This window comes from Furipterus horrens, unplaced genomic scaffold (genome assembly GCF_987537825.1).
Source record: "Furipterus horrens unplaced genomic scaffold, mFurHor1.1.pri manual_scaffold_11, whole genome shotgun sequence".
NCBI lineage: Eukaryota > Metazoa > Chordata > Mammalia > Chiroptera > Furipteridae > Furipterus > Furipterus horrens.
The window spans coordinates 19,630,935-19,648,335 of record NW_028327181.1 but is presented as its reverse complement, the minus strand read 5'-3'; the positions used below and the strand labels follow the sequence as shown (position 1 = coordinate 19,648,335).

Below are 17,401 nucleotides of genomic sequence, written 5' to 3'. Positions count from 1 at the left end.
GGTGGACCCCAGATAATGGAGCTGGTTACACAGTGGGGTTACTGGAGCAAAAGTCCTGGTCATTACTGCTGTACCCTAGCCCACAGCCTTATTGTCACACAGTTCTTCAAGCTTGATCTGTGTGCCAACATGGCAGGACTCCTGATAAAATAGCAGTTTTCTGGTCCACCTGCTGGGCATCTGACCCAGTCTCAGTCCCAGAGGGGGCCCGGTAATCTCCAGCACGTGATTTAGGTTTGTAGAAGTCGGAGAACCATTGCATTGCTATTGCCGGACTTCCTGTCTCAGTCAAGTTCTCTCTCCTAATCATACAAGCCGCCCCTGGACTTGCACCTCATGCTGTTCACAGCCATCATTCCTTTGACCACCCTGCCTCTGTGCTCAGAAAGCCCTTTTTGCCTCCACTGCCAGCCTGGGTTCCCTCAAGAAGTCATCCTGCACCCTAGATACCCGACCCTCAACAGGTCATGCCCAGCTAACCCTGGTTAGTTTGTAAGTCCATCTCTTGCCTTCAAGTGTCCAGACACTACAGCAGTAGACTTGGCAGCTTCACGACAGTTACTGCCCAGTATGTGCTTACGACAATAAATCTAATCTTTGAGATTTATGAAAATAGCCGCTGAAAAGAATTGGCCCGCGTGGTTTCAGAAACAGCGCACTTGCCGTGGTCGTGCGGCAGCGGGCGGACCTGCGGGCGCTCGCTCCCGGCCGAGCTTTCTCACGCTCCCGGCACGCCCCCGGCCCTCCTTGCGTGCACCACCTCCCCCGTTTGTTATTGGCTGCCCAACCCGGACACCCCGTTTATTGGTGTGTCTCAAAGAGGTGGCGAGGATTTCAATCGTCATATCTCTGAGTTCCTTGGTTTCTCACGTGGTGCCAGCCTAATCAATCTTCATTGGCTAGTGGGCTGAGAAGGGTGACGATTTGGTACTCGCCTTGACATGGCTGACGGTGCCGGCTGGCGGGTAAGTGTGGTGGGCGCCAGGGACCTGCAGGGATCTTGTCAGACCGTGTGACCGGCTTAACCGAGCTTTCTCCTGGGATGGGTTCGGGATGGGGCTCAGGGGTGGGCGGTGCAGCGGCTTCCGCCTTAGGTGCACCTCTCGCTGCAGCCACCGCGCCCCTGCGAAGCCTACCGCGCTGAGTGGAAGCTCTGCCGCAGCGTGGGGCACTTCCTGCGCCACTACTACGTCCACGGCGAGCGGCCGGCCTGCGAGCAATGGCGACGCGACCTGGACAGCTGCCGCGAATGGGAGGAGCGCCGGAGCGCGGAGGCCCAGGTGCGCCCGGGAAGCCGGGGGTGGCGCTGAGCCCCCTAGGAGCATCGTCGGGGCTCCAGAGTGCACAGGCCACCCCTGTCCACATTCCAGGTCCCGGGGCTCTGGATAAGAGCTGCCGCGGGCCTTCCTCTTTTTGTGTTTTATTTCTTTCAAGAAATACCAAAAATTAGCTTATCAACTGGGTTTTCAGACACTGAAGGACAAGGACGGGAATGTAGATTGGTTTGGAAAGAGAGGAGGATCCCCCTAACAGTGTTAGCGGTGTCAGCTTACCTACAAAGATGGTGATATTGCTGCATCCTGAAAGACCAGGAACCAGCCTTAGCAGCCTTCTTCCAGTCCCAGGGGCTCAGACTGAGGAACAAGGTCCAGGTGCTTGGAGCAGAAGGACGATGGGCTCTAGAGGGGTAGGGTATGAAGCTGCCTAAGGTACCAGAGACCTGGTGGGCCTTTCAAAAGGGTTTAGATTATAGCCTAAACATGTGCTGGGAAGCATGATTTGATTTATACCTTTAAAATATCAGTCTGGCTGCCAGGATAGAACAGTACATTATAGAGGGCACAGAGACCAGTAAGGAGGTGGTTTTAATCGCTCATGCATTCAGCAGATATTTGTCATGTTGCACACTCTCAGGGATACAGAAGTAATGAGAACAGAGCACCTGCCCTCCTAGCACCTACATTCTAGTCTAGAGTACAATGGTGCCTTGGAGCTGTGGATGGGGAGATGGAGAGAAGCTGTGAGGGTGCATGGGGAAGTGCCTGGGGAAGGGGAGCCTGAAGGACTGGTAGCTGCTTCCACGTTGTTAAGTGTATGTTATTATTGAAAGAGACAAACTGATATGGAAACCAAGCTACTGAGAAAATGGGGCAAGTCCATAGTAAGTAGAATTCAAAAAAATGGAAAAGATAACTTGCAGACTGTATGGCAAGAGATTTAGTAACCTTTATATATGTATGAGCTGATATATCAGTAAGGAAAATGGGGATGATTTCAGAATAGAAAAATAGGCAAAGGACACAAAGAAGGAATTCATTCAAGAAGAAAACCCAATGGCCTAGTATAGAAGTTAAAATGAAAATAGGTGGTTTCTACCTAGCAGAAGGTCAGAAGTGTCCATAGGAGTTTGGAGAGCCAGGGGCCCTTATGCAGTATTGGTGGTGTCAGGTGTTCTGATTGTCTAAATGTTAAGTGCATGCCTTTTGACCCCAGTTGTACTTCTAGAAGTTTATCTGAGGGAAGTAATTGGGTAACACAACAGTTAAAAGTTCAAAATGTCCATTTTGTTTGTGATAATACAAAAACTGAAAGTGTCCTAAATTACACCAACAGACATGTGACCAAATAACTTCTTCCACACAATGGAGTATTATATAGCATATAAAAAGAATAGATAGTAACATATCCTGGTTAAAAACAATAGCTACTAACATCCTAGCATAGAAAGATACCTCAGTGGAAAAAGCAGAAAGTATACACTAGCCAATAGAAGATTATTTCATCTTTAGGGAAACATGTAATGGCTCTAAAATTTAGGCCTAAAAGCATGTTGGGGAAGCTGTTAACTTCACCTCGGGGATGAAGGTCTGGGAGTGTTTTGTATTCTACTTTGTGTTTCTGATCACTTTTTAAACATGAACAAAAACATCTGAGACAATAGAGTTTAAGAAGAAAACTGTGAAATTAACCTGTGTGAAGAGGCCAGCATAGCCCCTGGCACCTAACCAAGGGGCCCTGCCACAGTTATGATGTACTGCCCAGTGTTTATTTTGGGGAGAGTGGCATCTGTGGTCTGGCTTCCTCTTCCCCCATCCAGGACTCCCTGGACATGTGTCTCTTGCCTGATCTTCCTTCTCCTGATCATTATTTCAGACTCTTGTCTCTTCTTCCAGCTCAGCCCCCAGCTAGCCTTAGCAGGTGAATCTGATTAGGTCAACCAAAGGCATCAAACCCTGAGGCCCAGGAGAAGATATTTTTCAAATGTCCTCAAATTATGGTGATCTATACAGTACAGTTGACTCTTGAACATGAGTTTGAATTGCAAGGGTCGACGTATGGATTTTTAAGTGGATCCGTGCTGTTCAAATCTGTGTAGTTCAGAGGTCAACTGTATTTTCTACCCATAATTGGGAATTCTTGTGTGCAGATAGCCAACTGAATATTCAGATTTTCAACTGCAGTGGGTTGGCACCCCTAACCCCATGTTCTTCAAGGGTCCATCATAGTTTTTCACAGCACAGGAGAAATTACGATCTAGATGTGTGTGTGCTAATGTGGAACAATCGCCAAGGAGCATTAGATGGAAGCAAGGGTTTCAAAGTGGTGTGTATCATATGTTGTTTGTCCATCTGTGTTTGGGAGGCTGCTGATGAGGAGGGAGGTACAAGGGCATGTGAGTTGTAAAGTGACCAGGGTCTCCCTTACACAGCGGTCCCTCTGTGAGAGCGAGCGTAGGAGAGTCCAGGCTGCACGAAAGCACACCCTGGTGTGGACCCCGAGGCAGAGCCCCCCTGCAGACTGGCATCTCCCTCTGCCGCAGGAGGAGAAAGACAAGTGACAAGCACTCCTGCACAGCGTCCTCTGGTCTGTTTCAAGTGGGGCTGTTGTACAACCCTAAGGATTCTGACTGCCCAAACATTCTAGTAGGTACCTGGGAGCTTCTGCCTGGCTTGAAGTATGGAGCCCGACGCCTGCAGAGCTACTTGCCCAACCCTCACCTACATTCAGGGTGACCCACTGCTGCCATGCTCTGGAAGACAATTTTGCCCACTACACAGCTTCCAGGAAGCCAAGCACCATTGCAGATTGCTGTGAGCAGGCAGGTTGGGTTGTCTCATGCTCCCCCTCATCCCCAGGGACAAGAGATGGCCATCCTGAGGTCTAGAATTCTCAGGTAAACTCCTGAGTGGTAGCCGTGACCCCTGTGGACATGTAGAGGAGTCAGAATGAGGTAACCAAATGGTTGTGCTGCCATGAACACCTTACCTGGCCCTGGTTTGCTAATGACCAAGCATGGCGACCTAATGGTGCTCACACTTGGCTGTGATCCACTCACTTAAGTTCCTCTGCAGACACAGGTGGGGTGTACCTCTGGACCAGCATGCTGCCACCTCCTAGGCTCACAGGAGGTGCGATCCTGGCTTTTAAGAAATGCACACAGCTACAGAGCATACCAACTTGCATAAAAAGGGTTCATAAACTTTTGGCTGAAGAAACCCAAACCCAGGACACATGGAATTTTGATCCGCTTCCCTTAAAATTTTCCCCAGATTATTTTTAGAAAATGTGGAATATGTCAAAAGCCATTTCACATATATTCCAGAGAAACTGAAAATTAAATCAACAATTTAGTTGCTGAGATTGTTAAATTTCGCATATGACATCGTACTCAGTGTTAAGATGAGGCCATAATCCATTATGGCTGGAGAGGGATGACCATGTGAGGACACAGCAAAAAGATGGCCATCTAGATGTCAGGCCTTCAGAGAAACCAACCCTAGTTTCCAGAACTGTGAGAAATGTCTTTTTCAGCCACAGTCTGGCATTTTGTTCAGTCAACCCCAGTACACTAATACAAGTCACTGTCCCAGACATAACAGCACTGGAATAAGTCCTGAGCCCCAGGTGTCCCACCCTCCTGTGAGACACAGCAGCTTTATTCATTAGTGAGTTCCTGGCCTGCTCCGCTCTCTTCGATCTCCATCCCCAGCCTAAAATGCTAAGCTGGCCCTGCTGCTGCTCATGTGAGAAGTTCATGTGTTCTGTCTGCCTCACCTGTGAAGACCCTGCCTCTCCTCTGCCCAGCTGTGCAGACAACAGAGGACAAGCCTGCACATCCTTCACCTGTTTCTTGGGATCATTTTGTGCCTTCTGCTTGGGGCATCTGCCCCACACAACTGGAATCTTCCTTTTTACTGGGGGGCAATGGTCAACACTTGGTCATCTTCTCCCTGGTACCTGGCAAGGAAGGACAGTGCTCCTCGCCCCTGTCCATCCTCAGGTGAATTAATTTTGACTCAACATAAGACAAAGAGACACTTGATTAAACTTACATTTATTCTCAGCATGCCTAATTCTGTGACAAGCAGACTTAAACCCTGGTCGTTCTGGCTCTGAAGGGCAGCATGTTCACACAGCTGCCTGCAGCTCTACCTCTTGAATTCCACTTGTGTGTACACCTTGGTGATGTCGCGGTACCTGCCTTCAGGAGCCTCATAGCTAGAGATTGGTGGTGTGTAAGTTGGCCCTTCTCTGTTAAAGGGGAACAGACTGGGGTCTCGCTTGATGGCCTCCACATGGAGCTCCTGGGACACGAGTTGCAGCTCTTGCAGCGCTTCCTGCTGGGCCTCAAGCATGGATTTGATGGCTTTCCTCTCCATCTCATGCTCCTGCTGCTTGTACAGGGACCACTTCTTCAGAAGCAAAGCTCTCCGCTCAGCCTCTTCAAAGGAGAGCTCTACCTGAGGCCGCTGTCTGGGAACACACAAATCCAAACGTGTGAGCGGGGGAGCACTGACCTTACTGACCAGGGAGTCTGCGTGACTGCTTAGGGCCTACGAATCCTCCCTGCCAGACACAGATGGAATTGAGAAAAGAAAGGGAAAGTTTGGGACAAATTAAGGAATGGAATATTGAATGTGGCAGCAGATGCAACTGATGCTATAAACCAGTGCCATCTGCTTTACTTGCAGATAAGAGGCAGTAATTCTCTGAGGAGACTATCATAGCACTTCCTCTTTCCCAGGTAGACTACCTTTGGTAAGAGGTGACTTCAGAGAAAAGTGAAATGGTATAGTGAAAACGGACACCAAAATCCCAGGGAATCAAGAGCCTATATCAGCCCTGGAGTACTAAAAGACACCTGCAGTGGTGTCCCACTTGTATAGCAAGATGCTACTTTATAAATAGCACATACTTTTATAAGACACTAGTCTTGCTCACAACACATCCCAATTATCAGCATTTGCATCACAAAGAAAGAGGCTAAGGGGTTTCTACCATCAGGTGGGCAAGGGCTGCAGACCCAAGGCCCAAGTTGTCAGTCACAACTACAACTTATCTTGCAAGAGCAACAATATGAACTTTTGAAGAGTGCTGATATGAACTTCACTCAAGTATCTGGCCTGGTTTATCAAACAATTATTCTGAGTTTCCTTCCCACATTCAGCCATTCAGGAGCACCACCAAGGAATGTTTTCCAGCTCCCACAAGACAAACAAGGAGAAAAGGACTCAGCCGATGGCCAAGACAGCCCGAGTGTACTGACTCCTTCCAATCACTGGTGTGAACTACAGATAGAACTACCTTTAGGTGACAGAACTCCTTTGCCCTGAGGACTTCAAACCTAGAGGGTCCTTACCTTACTTTATTCAAGAACCTCACAGGCGTAATAAAATCTTCAATGGGAATTAGCTCCTGGCTAGCCTTTTCTAGACGTCGGATCCTCTTTTTCAGTCGGTCCCTTGCAGCTTGGTCTTTTCTAGGATCTACCCTCTTCTTCTTTCGTAGAGGTTCTGCTCTAATGGATAAAGCAAACATTAAAAATTTTTCCTCTTCAGTCTCACAAACATGCCAAGAGACATGGCACTCAGTCAAGTACCCCAAGCTTGTAACTGAGCTCTCCTCTGGGGAATGGACTGTGTATGCCTGATCAGGGGTGGAAAAGCTTCAGGGGGTATCTGTATGAATTAAAGGAAGTGCTCATCTTTAGTGCTGGAGTTCAGGTGTGCCTTGGGATTGCACTGAAAAGTGAAACTACCAGACTGATGAATTAGAAGTGAATTATTCACATCTTAAATGGATTTGTGATATATAAGAATGACTTCAGTAAGACTAAGAGCTTAAAAGTGAATAACATGTCCCTGCTTTTGGGGTTTCTTAACAAATGCTCCCATTTGAGTGTTAACAATAGTCTGATTTACTCTCAGGAACATATCTCCTATGGTGACAATTTACTATTAAGAAAAATCAAATTCTCTAGCATTAAGACCAGATTTCTTGAATCAAGTCCCTAGAAAGCATCCAGAGTTCCAGGTGGAAAAACTAGTCCTCACACCTCCCTCAACTTCTCCACGGAGTCAGTAATGGAAGGCCCATAGAGAAACAGAAGTTTATGTTTTGTCCCTTAAAAAATACGAGAATCGCCGTGGCTGGTATGGCTCAGTGGATTGAGCACCAACCTGCGAACCAAAGGGTCGCCGGTTCAATACGCAGTCAGGGCACAAGTCTGGGTTGCAGGCCAGGTCCCCAGTTGGGGGCACATGATAGGCAACCACACATCGATGTTCTTCCTCTCTCCCTCCCTTCCCCTCTCTAAAAATAAAGAAATAAAATCTTAAAAAAAAAAAAACATTCAAAGCTAATAAAATTTTATTTAAACTACTTTTACATTTAATTTTTGTTTCCTGATTACAGACACAGCAGTATTCCGTACAGCAAATGCTGAAAAGACAGAAAAACATCTAGCTAAATTTAACTGAGAAATTTTGTAGGCTATTGATTTTGTAAACCAAAAAGTAGTATCGTTTTGTTTTAGTCAAGTGCACATCTATCTCCTACTGACACCCCCGAAGAAATCAGACCCTCAATTGAGTTTACCTCATGGGAATGAGTTCCCAGAAAGACAACAATGAAGCTCGCTGGTGGGTGTCTCTAATCTGTTTCTGCCAAGTTCCCAGTCTCCTGAAACGGGTAAGAATATGTATAAGTATCTAATTCGCCTCCACTAAACAAAAACAAAACTTTTTTTTTTCTTTCACAGTACCCTCAAAATCTAAGGCACTTGTAACTGATATATATGACAGTAAGGTCAAGGTGGGAAATTTTTCAAGATCGCCGGTTCACACCAGAAAGCAGTTGCAGGGTCCCCGCTCGCCAGGGTCCTGAAATTCTCATCCACAGGAAGAGGCGGAATCTTTCATAGATACCAGTGCTCAAGGGCAGCAAGGGAGGAAACGCAGGCGAGGCCTGGGCTAGCCAACGTGGAGTCCCCGGCGTGCGCACCGGGCACCCCGCGTCCGGTCTGACGAGGTCAGCACTCACCAACACGGCGTACACAGAGCGCGCGCTGTAGCTCCCAGCACGGTGGCGGCCATGGCTCCTAAGGAAGCCAACCCGCTGCCTCACGGCGCACACCTCGGCGGTCGGGCCCGCTGTGCCTCGCGCTAGAATCCGGCCGGCCGGTGGATCCACACACCCTCGTTCCGCCTTGGGGCGCGATCTGCGGAGAGCTGGATCACGTTTGACCGGGTCCGGACGTAGAGGTGGTGCGCGGGCACGCCCCGAACGGAGGGCTGGATCACGCCTGGCCCTGCCCCGAGCGCCTCTCCCCAGGCGCCGGTGTGTGTCCTGTCTTCCGGCTCAGTTCGGAGTCGCGAGTCCGCACGTCATTCCCCTGCCTATACGGGCTGCACCCCTGCGAGGGCCAAGACCCCGCAGTGTAGCCGGAGTAGCCGGGGAGGAATATTCATCTACTCTAGTTCTAAGTGTCCACGTCTGTGAAAATGGTCCCGATCTTAAAATAAACGCGCCGCCTCGACCTTGCCACAGACCCTCACCGGGGATGGCTCATCCCCCTGCATCAGTGCAAGCCCGGGACCGCGACCGCCCGCCGGTGGCTGCACGTTGCATGGCACTCGCGAGATACCCAATAAACGCGTGTTGATCAATGACGGAAGCTAGTTAATTAGTCGGACTCGTAGGCAGCGTGGTAGACCTGCGGAGAGGCGGTTCACACCACTACGACCCTGTCTGGCTCCGCCGGCCTGGGCTGAATCTCGAGGCCCTGCTCGCCCGCCACGGTCCCAAGCGACCCTCTCCCCTTGCCTCGCCTGCTGCTGCGCCGCGGCTGGACCCGAAGCGGAGCCGCCCTGCGCTACCCCTGCCCGCAGAGGAGCCAGGGCGGCCCCGTCCGCACGGGGAGCGGTTTCCCGCCGGGGCGATTTGGCAGGTGCGCGCCGTGACTTCCGGCGTTGCCCGGGAGCTGCCGGAGGTGGAGCGGCGCAGGGGATGCGGTTGTGGCGGCGGCGGTGGCGGCCGAGCGCGGGGGGCGGCTGTGGCTGCGGCCTGGGGCGCGAGCCGGCGATGGCGTGGCGGCACTGAAGGCGCGGTGCGGGCGGCGGCTGGAAAGCAGGCGGCGCGGGAGGAAGCGGCGGCGGTGGCTCCATGGCCCGCGCGCGTTGAAGGACGCGGCTCTTGCCTCAGCCCGTCGGCGGCGGCGGCCGAACAATGAAGCTCCTGAAGCCGACCTGGGTCAATCACAATGGTGAGTGAACGCTGAGGTCGCGGGAGGCCGAGCCTGGCGTAAGATCGGGGTCCAGCGTCGGGTCGAAGTCGCGTGCAGGCCCTACCGGCTTTGCTCCCTACGCCTGGTGCCCGGTGCCAGAGCTGCGGGCGGGAGGTAACGGACTTTGTCCTCGGAGCGTGGAGACCGGTGAGTCCTGGCACGTGCTCCGCCTGGCTGCGACGAAGTCCACCTCCGCCCCCCGCATTTGCGCTGAGCCCTTCCGCCCACCCGTGATCCGTGGAGGCGCCGCGGCCTGGCTCTGGGGAGCGGCCCTTGGGCGCCAGCCAGTTCCTGCTACTTGTCTGCATCAGCCAGGATGTGCTCAGATGATCTGCTGTGTGAAACCTAGGTGCAGCCCCCCTTGTGGCCTTTCACTGACAGGGTGAAGACCTGAAATCTGCATGTCTCTGCCATGCGGGAGACACTTACTGCTTTGGCTGAGGCTTGGAGCTGGTGACAGTGCCCCCCAGTTGGGGGCCTATGGCTCAGGGCTGAGGTTCCCAGCTGATGGAACCACGTTTATTCTGAGCTAGGGCATCAGGGTGACTTGGGTTGGGATACAAGTGTCTTCTGAGAGAAGGGCTTCTCCTTAGTTCTGTTGCAGTAGCCCCAAATCGCACTCAGGAGGAACAGACTCTTTCAGTTCTCTGGTTGAGAACAGACTGTGTCATATAGAGAAGCCTTTGGTAACCAGCACAGTTCTGCCTTGTTGGCAACTGCAGGAGTGGGGTTTTGCCCCTCCAACCCCAGGGACATGAGGGGATAGAGCCTCCGTCCGTCCCCTTGCTGACAGCACTGAATCCCAGGAGCATTCCCCCAGCATAAGGCCTGTCTCTGACTACTGATAGGCAAAGGGTTACCTAGATTCCTCATTGTTCCTCATTTCTACTTCACAGTGCAACCAGAAGGAGCCACGGTTTTCTCTTAGAGCAAGTAGAGTAGCTACTTTTGCCTGTTTTTGTACATGTCGCTTCAGTTTTGAACCCGATTCAGGGTTGCTCCCTACTGCAGCTGAATGGAACATATGTCTATGTTCTGTCACAAGTGCTCTCCCTTTCCATCTCCTTGTGTGATATCTCTCATTTTTCAGGGCCCAGGTGAGGTCACCGCTTTCTTTTGTTACCATTGCTCCTGAGTTACTCCACTAGATGAGTTCTGTCCCTGTGGGGGTGTACTTTCCATATGCCCCCTAGGTGGGGGTTGCCTCATTTCCCTCTGTATTCCCTGCCACACTCTGCACATATGATGTGTATTGGCTAAAACAGGTAAGAAAGCTGAGGACACAACTAGGTTTACTGTGCATGAAAGCAAAAGCTGTGAGCTTTATTTCACTTCTCCTCTGTTGATTTGCAAGAGCATTTCCTGACGTGTAGCGTGCCAACCTTTCCCTGGAGAACTAGGCAAATGTTCAATAATTATAAATTATGGTGCTCGTGAATCAAGAAAGGAAAGCTTTCCTTATGAACTAGTTGTGTAAGTGAAGATCTGAAGGAATTTTTATTTTAAAATAAAACTTTTTCTTAGATCAGTTTGTGTGCATAGTCAGTCAACCCTTCTCCAGTTTCTTTTCGACCTTCTGCCATATAATTTCTAACTTTGATAAACTCCTTTGTAACATACAAGCTCTATACTGTGTAAGCAGAAGTCAAGATGCTTAATTGATTATTTAGGTACAAACGAGTGAGACTTTACAATCAGGCCAGCAGCCAAACATCCCAGCCTGGCAGAGTGGGCAGAGCAGTAGGCCCAGGCCTCTTGTTGCTTATTCCATAGTCCTAGGATGGAACTTGATATCTGCTCTGCCTTCTTCACAATATAATTGCTATGGTTGGTTGGACAGGTAGGACACAAAAGTGCACCCTAGACTATAAAATGCAAGACATAAAAAAACAATTGAGACTCTAGTTAGATGGGGTTTAACTTCTTCTAAATTTGTTCTTTGTTAAATTTCCTTTCTTTTAAGATCTCCTGAAATCAACCTTTGTCTCATCGAGTGTTCAGAAGAACTGTCAGGGTAAATTACCACTCTCCTAAAGGACATGATGATGGTCTGGATCACTGACCAGTCCTACTGAGCAGTCCTTTAAAAACTGATGAATAGTACGAGCTGCTGGGGGAGGGAGCTGCTTAGTCAGAAGACAGAGTGATGGGTGCTTACTTTGGATTAACAAACCAAAAAGACCATGATGCTCTGGAGAGTGCATCATTTCACTTTCTGGCTTCCTGTCTCTGCATTTATGTCTCCTGACTTGTTATGTGGCTTGAGCATACTTTTTCTGGTGTCTGAGAGTCCGAAGAGGGAAGAGGCAGAGCCCAGCAATCGTCCTATGGCGGCAGGATCCAGTCACACCTAGAATAGGGCGTAAGGCAAAGAGAGAAATTATGTTGGGGTGTAGGCAGATTTTCAGTCTTCATTTTCCTGACTGATAAAAGAGTGGTGAGACCTTTCCTCTAAGATAAGGTTTCTCAGCCTCAGTACTGTTGACATTTTGGGCCATATAATTGTTCTGGGGACTGCCCTGTGTATGGTAAGATGTTAGCATCCCTGGCCTCTACCTGTCAGATGTCAGTGGCACCCGTTTCCCCACACACACACACACATACAACCAAAAATGTCTGCAGACATTGTCATTGTCCCCTGGTGGCCAGGATCACCCCATTTAAGAGTGAAGTGAGCCTTGAATATGGAGTATGGAATCAGACTGAGTTCAAGATGCCATAGTTTATTAGCTATAAATTCTTGGGATTGTAATTCTACTTCTGGACCTTGGTGAAGTTGAATAAATACAACGACTCACCCCTATCATTTTATCCTTTACCCAAATATAAAAGAATGCCTTAATGTATATAATGAAAGCCAATAATATTTATAACTTATATAGAAGTTAGGTGCCAGGCATTATTCACACATACATGTTTTACTCTGTGTTCTTAGATATAGTATTCCTTATATATCTAATTTTATTTTAGACTTGACTGAAATAAGTTTCATTTCTTAGGTTATGACTGTATATTGGTCAGAAAGTGAAAGCGATTGGGTTTTTGGTTGTAGAAAAATGTTGTTTGTATTTGTGTATTTAGGAAATTTCATTGAGATGGGTTCTCCCCATCCCTAGCCCTTTGTTCCTAAGAGTTTTTCTAGAATTCTCACCCCTAGGCAGAAGTGTTCATGCTCAGCTCTTCAGTAAAGCCCATTCTAACCCGAAGGACCAGGACTGAAAGAACTATCATCCCCCTTTGGCCTCTGGCTCACAGTTTGATGGCGGTGTTGTAAAAGGTGTTTGGCAAATTTTCAATAATGGAATAATTTGTCAGTTAATCATGTTGCATTGTGGTGTGTTTTCTTTCCTCTCCTGTGATTGCATTATTTTTCTTCCTCACCCTGTCCATTCCAGAAAGGATTTTTAAGACATCCTATTGAGACATATTCTGCATCTGGGTGAAAATAGATCAGTCAGCTTAAAGGGGAAATGCGGGGAGGATGATACAATAATGAAGTCAGGCCTGTGTGTGGAAAGGCCCCACACAGCTGCTGACGGGGCGCTGCAGACCTGCCGCTGAGCATAGGCTGGGAGGGAGCCTAACGGTGATATTTTATCATCACAGTGGTCATTAAGGTAAACTTTGCAGTTGCTCTAGATCAGGGGTTCTCAAACAGGCCGAAGTCTGGAGACATTTTTGGTTTTCACAACTGAGGGGGATGGGGGCCGCTGGTATCCAGTGTGAAAGGACAGGACTGCTTTTGAACGCCTTACAGCATATAGGACATACACTCACCACAAAGAATCATCTGGCCCAAAGTGTCAGTAGTGCCGAGGTTCTCTAGATAGGAACATCTTTATTGTTATTGCTATTTCATGTATTTGTCTCATCATTTCAACTAGATTGTTTCTTGAGAACAAGAGTTTTGCCTTTTATTTTGGAGTCAGTCTTGTTTTTGAGTCTCCATGCTCTGCTGCTCACCAAATGCGTCAGGGCAGGTTCTCTTGATCTCTTTTCCTGATCTGTTAAATGAAGCCAATAACACCTGCCTCACCTGCTACCTGTGAAGGCTCAGGAAATGTGAGCTCTCTACACTGTCTCTTACTGACTTATGGCTGGAGACAGTAGGTCAGTTTGATAAAATAACCGGAATACATTTGAAGAGGATTTAGAAGAAAACTGGGTGGGTTTTTGCCTTGGATAATACACATGTAGATTTCTCCCTGATTTATGAACCAGACATTGAACCCTTCCGAGGAGAATGCTGTCCCTGTGTATGGGAAGCTGTGCACTAGGTGCAGGGCAGAGGGAAACCAGAGCTAAATGAGCTGCCATGGCCCCAGGGAGAAGACCTGCTTTGTGGTATGCCCTTGGGTTGGTCCTTGACCACAGGACTGTAATGGTGGAGAAGACCCTGCTGCTGTGGGAGCGTCGGGAGCAAAGGCCCAGGGAGGGCTGAGAGCATTTAAGAGGAGACAGAGCGTGTTAGTACATGACTAAGTGAAGAGGAGAACGGGGCTGGTAGGCAGAGGCTTAAGCACCTTGATAGAAGCTTAGACTTCCTTCTAGGGGGTCAGGGGAGGAGCACATTGAGGTTTCTGAGGGAGTTGGATGTAACATCCAGCCTTTTTCCAGAAGGGCCCAGAGGAGTTAAGAGGCAGTTCCCTGAGTCTTGGTGAGAGAGAAGAGGGAGACAGGGAGGTCAGTGGTGGTGGAGGTAAGGAATGGGTGGGCACTGAAAACAGGACAGAGGCAGGTGAGTGGAGATTTGAGTTCCTCTGAGTTTCTTAGGTATGCTGGAAAAAGAATAAGAATGAGGGCTAGAAAATTGGGTTTTCTTAACCATTTCTTTTAATCTGGGAAGTGGTTGAAAAGATGTTTTCACTTCATAAGCAGAATTGTAGTTTACAGTTTGGAAGGACCTCTGGGCAGCGCCTGGCTTTGGCCACTGAGGGGGCCTGCTGCCATTGCACTAGTCTTGGGTCCTGTCAGTGACTATGGAGAGGGGGCTCTGTCTGCCTTGACCCCTCCTTTTTCCCTGAGGTTACTAGGTTGCCCTGTTTATTCAGGGTGTTTGCCTGTAGACTGCAGAGGTGTCTAGCACATGAAATATAGGTCTAGAATGAACCCTGGAACCAAAAATTGATGCAAGCACATTTTATTATCATGCCAGGGTGAACAGCAACACCAAAGAAGGTGAGTGGGGCTATCGGCAGTATCCACATTATTAAATAGCAGAAAAGAAGCATTGCAAATACCGTGGGTTGCCTGCCCCCTCTTCTGCAGGCCAAGCTGCAAGGGGCAAGTCTAGAAAGCCCTAGGCTGGTATGTGGGTGACTACCAGAGACTTGTTGGGGAATAGCCATTTGATGCCATTCTGGCTAGTACGACTGGGCGGGGACGTCTGCTGGGGGCTCCTAGGGATCAGATAAGAAGAGATGTGTGAGGGGCCTTTCTCCCTTCTGCCGGACTTCACTAGGCCTGCACGTGGCAGCCAGCCTGCGATCATGAGAACAAGGCTCGTGCTAAGGAAGGCAGGAGGGGAAGGTGGAAGGATGTGGCTCCTTAAGCTGCTAAATTAACATGCCCAGAAGCTGGCCCATCTCAGGACGTGTTATATGTAGACTACCCTTGAAGTTCTCTATGACTTGCAGCAGAAAGAAAACATCCCTAACAGTACGATTTGCAGATGGAAACAGTCTGCGTGAGATGAGGTGACCTCCCTGGGATTATACTAGATGTAAAGGGATGAGTTAAGATTCACACCTAGACTCCAGCCAGAGTTTACTCTTTCTAATTACCAAGTTGATCTCTGTGCTGGGTACCTCTCTCCTGGAGAGCTTGAGCTCCCTTTTCCTCCTCGGAAAGAGCTTTCAAAAACCAAATAGTACAGCTTGGTATCGGGAGACCCTTGTTCTTGAATATTGTCATCCTACGGCTGCTTCTGTAGCCACATAGAAGACCTTGAGGCTTCTAACCTGGCAGATCACCCTTGAGATGTGATTGGCAAGCCTTCTCTGGCATTTGGTTTTCAAGAGCTCTCCAGTCATGCTTGCAGGGAGGAGCAGGGAGGGGCCTGTGCCCCAGTCATGGACTTTGAATCTTCCTCATTGCCTTTCCTTACACCAATCACTGTTGCCTGCTGGCTTATGTAGGGGAGGGATAGAGATCTGACTAAAATTGAGGTCCCGTTAGAGACCTCCCCACCAAAAGTAAGCTCTTGAAGGGCGGAGGCTTTGTCTGTGCTCATGTTCTATTCCCAGGGCCTTGGACAGTGCTTGGCACACCACAGTAGGCACTCAGTAAATGTGAAACGAGGGCTGAATACTGGAGGAAGGTTGATGGAAGGTGGCTGGTGGACAGGCAGCCCACGGTGTCTACTGCCTGTGGCTGATAGAGTTGATTTGCTTCACCAAGCTTCCTGTTCATCCTGCTGGCTCTTCTAACGGATCAGACTCCCTTGTAAAATTTGCTAGGGATTTCAAAGAAAAGGGGAAGCATTGTGCCCAAGTGCTTACCCAAGGAGCCTATTTATATCATTGTGATTTAGAACTTTCTATTTTAGGAAGGGGAGTAGATGAAACAGAATAGATAGCAAATGGTTTAGAACACCCTATGGCAAAAAGAAAAGCCATTTAGGTCAAAACTTGTTCTTAAAAGCAATACCTGCCTTGATGCATTACCAACCTAGGACAGCCCAAGTCACACAGAAGCTGACATCTGCCCTTGAGGGACAGACAGAAGAGGCAGTAAGCCTCATCTGAGAGCCAGGAGCAGACTCCTGGTCTGCTTCTTTGTCCAGTGGAAAGGCCTGCACACAGAGGCACTCGGTAATTTCATCCATTCAACCAGTTGTGTCCCACGGCTCAGCACTGTGAACCACCTACATGCGGGGTCTGTTGAGGAGCAAGCAGCGTATGATGCATTCCAGGCAGTGAGGCTGGGAGGGCTGTCTTCTGGGGTGCCTGTATAAGCAGAAAAGGAGGCGTAGGGCGTAGAAGGGGAGCATACTGGGGAGACAGTAGACATCACAAACATGAGCAGTTACCTAGGGCACTAGGCCAGTGGGTGTGAGGAGAAACAGCAGCCAGAGATGAAGAGTGCTGGGCTAGGGGGTGGGAGAATTTTTAATAGGGTGATTTGAGAAAGCCTGAGTGAGAAGGTCATGTGTGAGCGAAGACTGTCACAGGAAGCAGACGCTGAGCTGGAGAGTTTTGGGTGCAGGAGAATTATTGGAGAGTGCTCTTGGGATCTAGACCTACAGAGGATTGAGGGCAGTCAGACTGGATAGGGAGAAGTTAAGTTGTAATACAAGGGCAACAAAAGCTGCAGGTGACCCTATGGGGGCACTGGAGCTGGGATAGCCCTTTAGCGTTTGTCCTGAATTGAGGGAGAGGCTTGGGCCTTCATACTGTGAAGTCCACAGGCGTTAGGCACAGGCTGTCCTGGGAAGGGGGCCTGACTTTGGTTGAAACAGTTCTTCCGCTGAGGGCGGGTCCCACCTGGAGAAGGACTCCGCTGGGAGCTCTCACAGGCTGTCAGCTCTCCCACAGCTAGGGAGTGTGCTTCATTCCTGGAGGGAGAGGACCTGGACAGGGCACCACAGCGTCCGCTCGAAACAGACCTGATGGCAGTGAGGAAGGCAGCCATCTGAGGGAGGAACATTCCAGGCAGGGAGCACAGCCAGAACTTCCGTGGTGGGTGTGAGGAGCAACAAGGATGTCTGGTGATCTGAGCAAGACTGGTGCACAAGGGCAAGAGCTCCAAGAGGTGAGGCCAGAGGGAGAGCAGTAGTAGCCTGACAGGGAGGACCTGATGGGCTCCTAGAAGGCTTTGATTCTCAGTGTGTTGGGG

At 49.4% G+C, this 17,401-nt stretch overlaps 3 protein-coding genes across 3 annotated transcripts in view; 2 read left to right on the top strand and 1 right to left on the bottom strand.

The window, feature by feature from the left end:
• Window positions 1–885: 885 nt before the first annotated feature.
• Window positions 886–6,706, top strand: CUNH22orf39 (chromosome unknown C22orf39 homolog). The gene is made up of 3 exons (XM_090292595.1): window positions 886–965; window positions 1,113–1,280; window positions 3,710–6,706. The coding sequence occupies exons 1-3, from the start codon at window positions 942–944 to the stop codon at window positions 3,836–3,838; spliced, it is 321 nt and encodes a 106-aa protein (XP_090148721.1). The 5' UTR covers window positions 886–941; the 3' UTR covers window positions 3,839–6,706.
• Window positions 5,319–9,179, bottom strand: MRPL40 (mitochondrial ribosomal protein L40). Its single transcript, XM_090292594.1, has 4 exons — window positions 8,323–9,179; window positions 7,879–7,962; window positions 6,641–6,799; window positions 5,319–5,754 (listed from the first exon to the last, which is right to left on the bottom strand). Exons 1-4 carry the CDS (start codon window positions 8,373–8,375, stop codon window positions 5,430–5,432), a joined length of 621 nt encoding a protein of 206 aa, XP_090148720.1. The 5' UTR covers window positions 8,376–9,179; the 3' UTR covers window positions 5,319–5,429.
• A 75-nt stretch (window positions 9,180–9,254) lies between these two features.
• HIRA (histone cell cycle regulator) overlaps window positions 9,255–17,401 on the top strand; it is a 75,625-nt gene continuing 67,478 nt past the window's right edge. Inside the window, exon 1 of the mRNA XM_090292596.1 lies at window positions 9,255–9,544. Coding sequence (XP_090148722.1) covers window positions 9,508–9,544 — 37 coding nt within the window. The 5' untranslated portion in view covers window positions 9,255–9,507. The remainder of the gene's footprint in view (window positions 9,545–17,401) is intronic.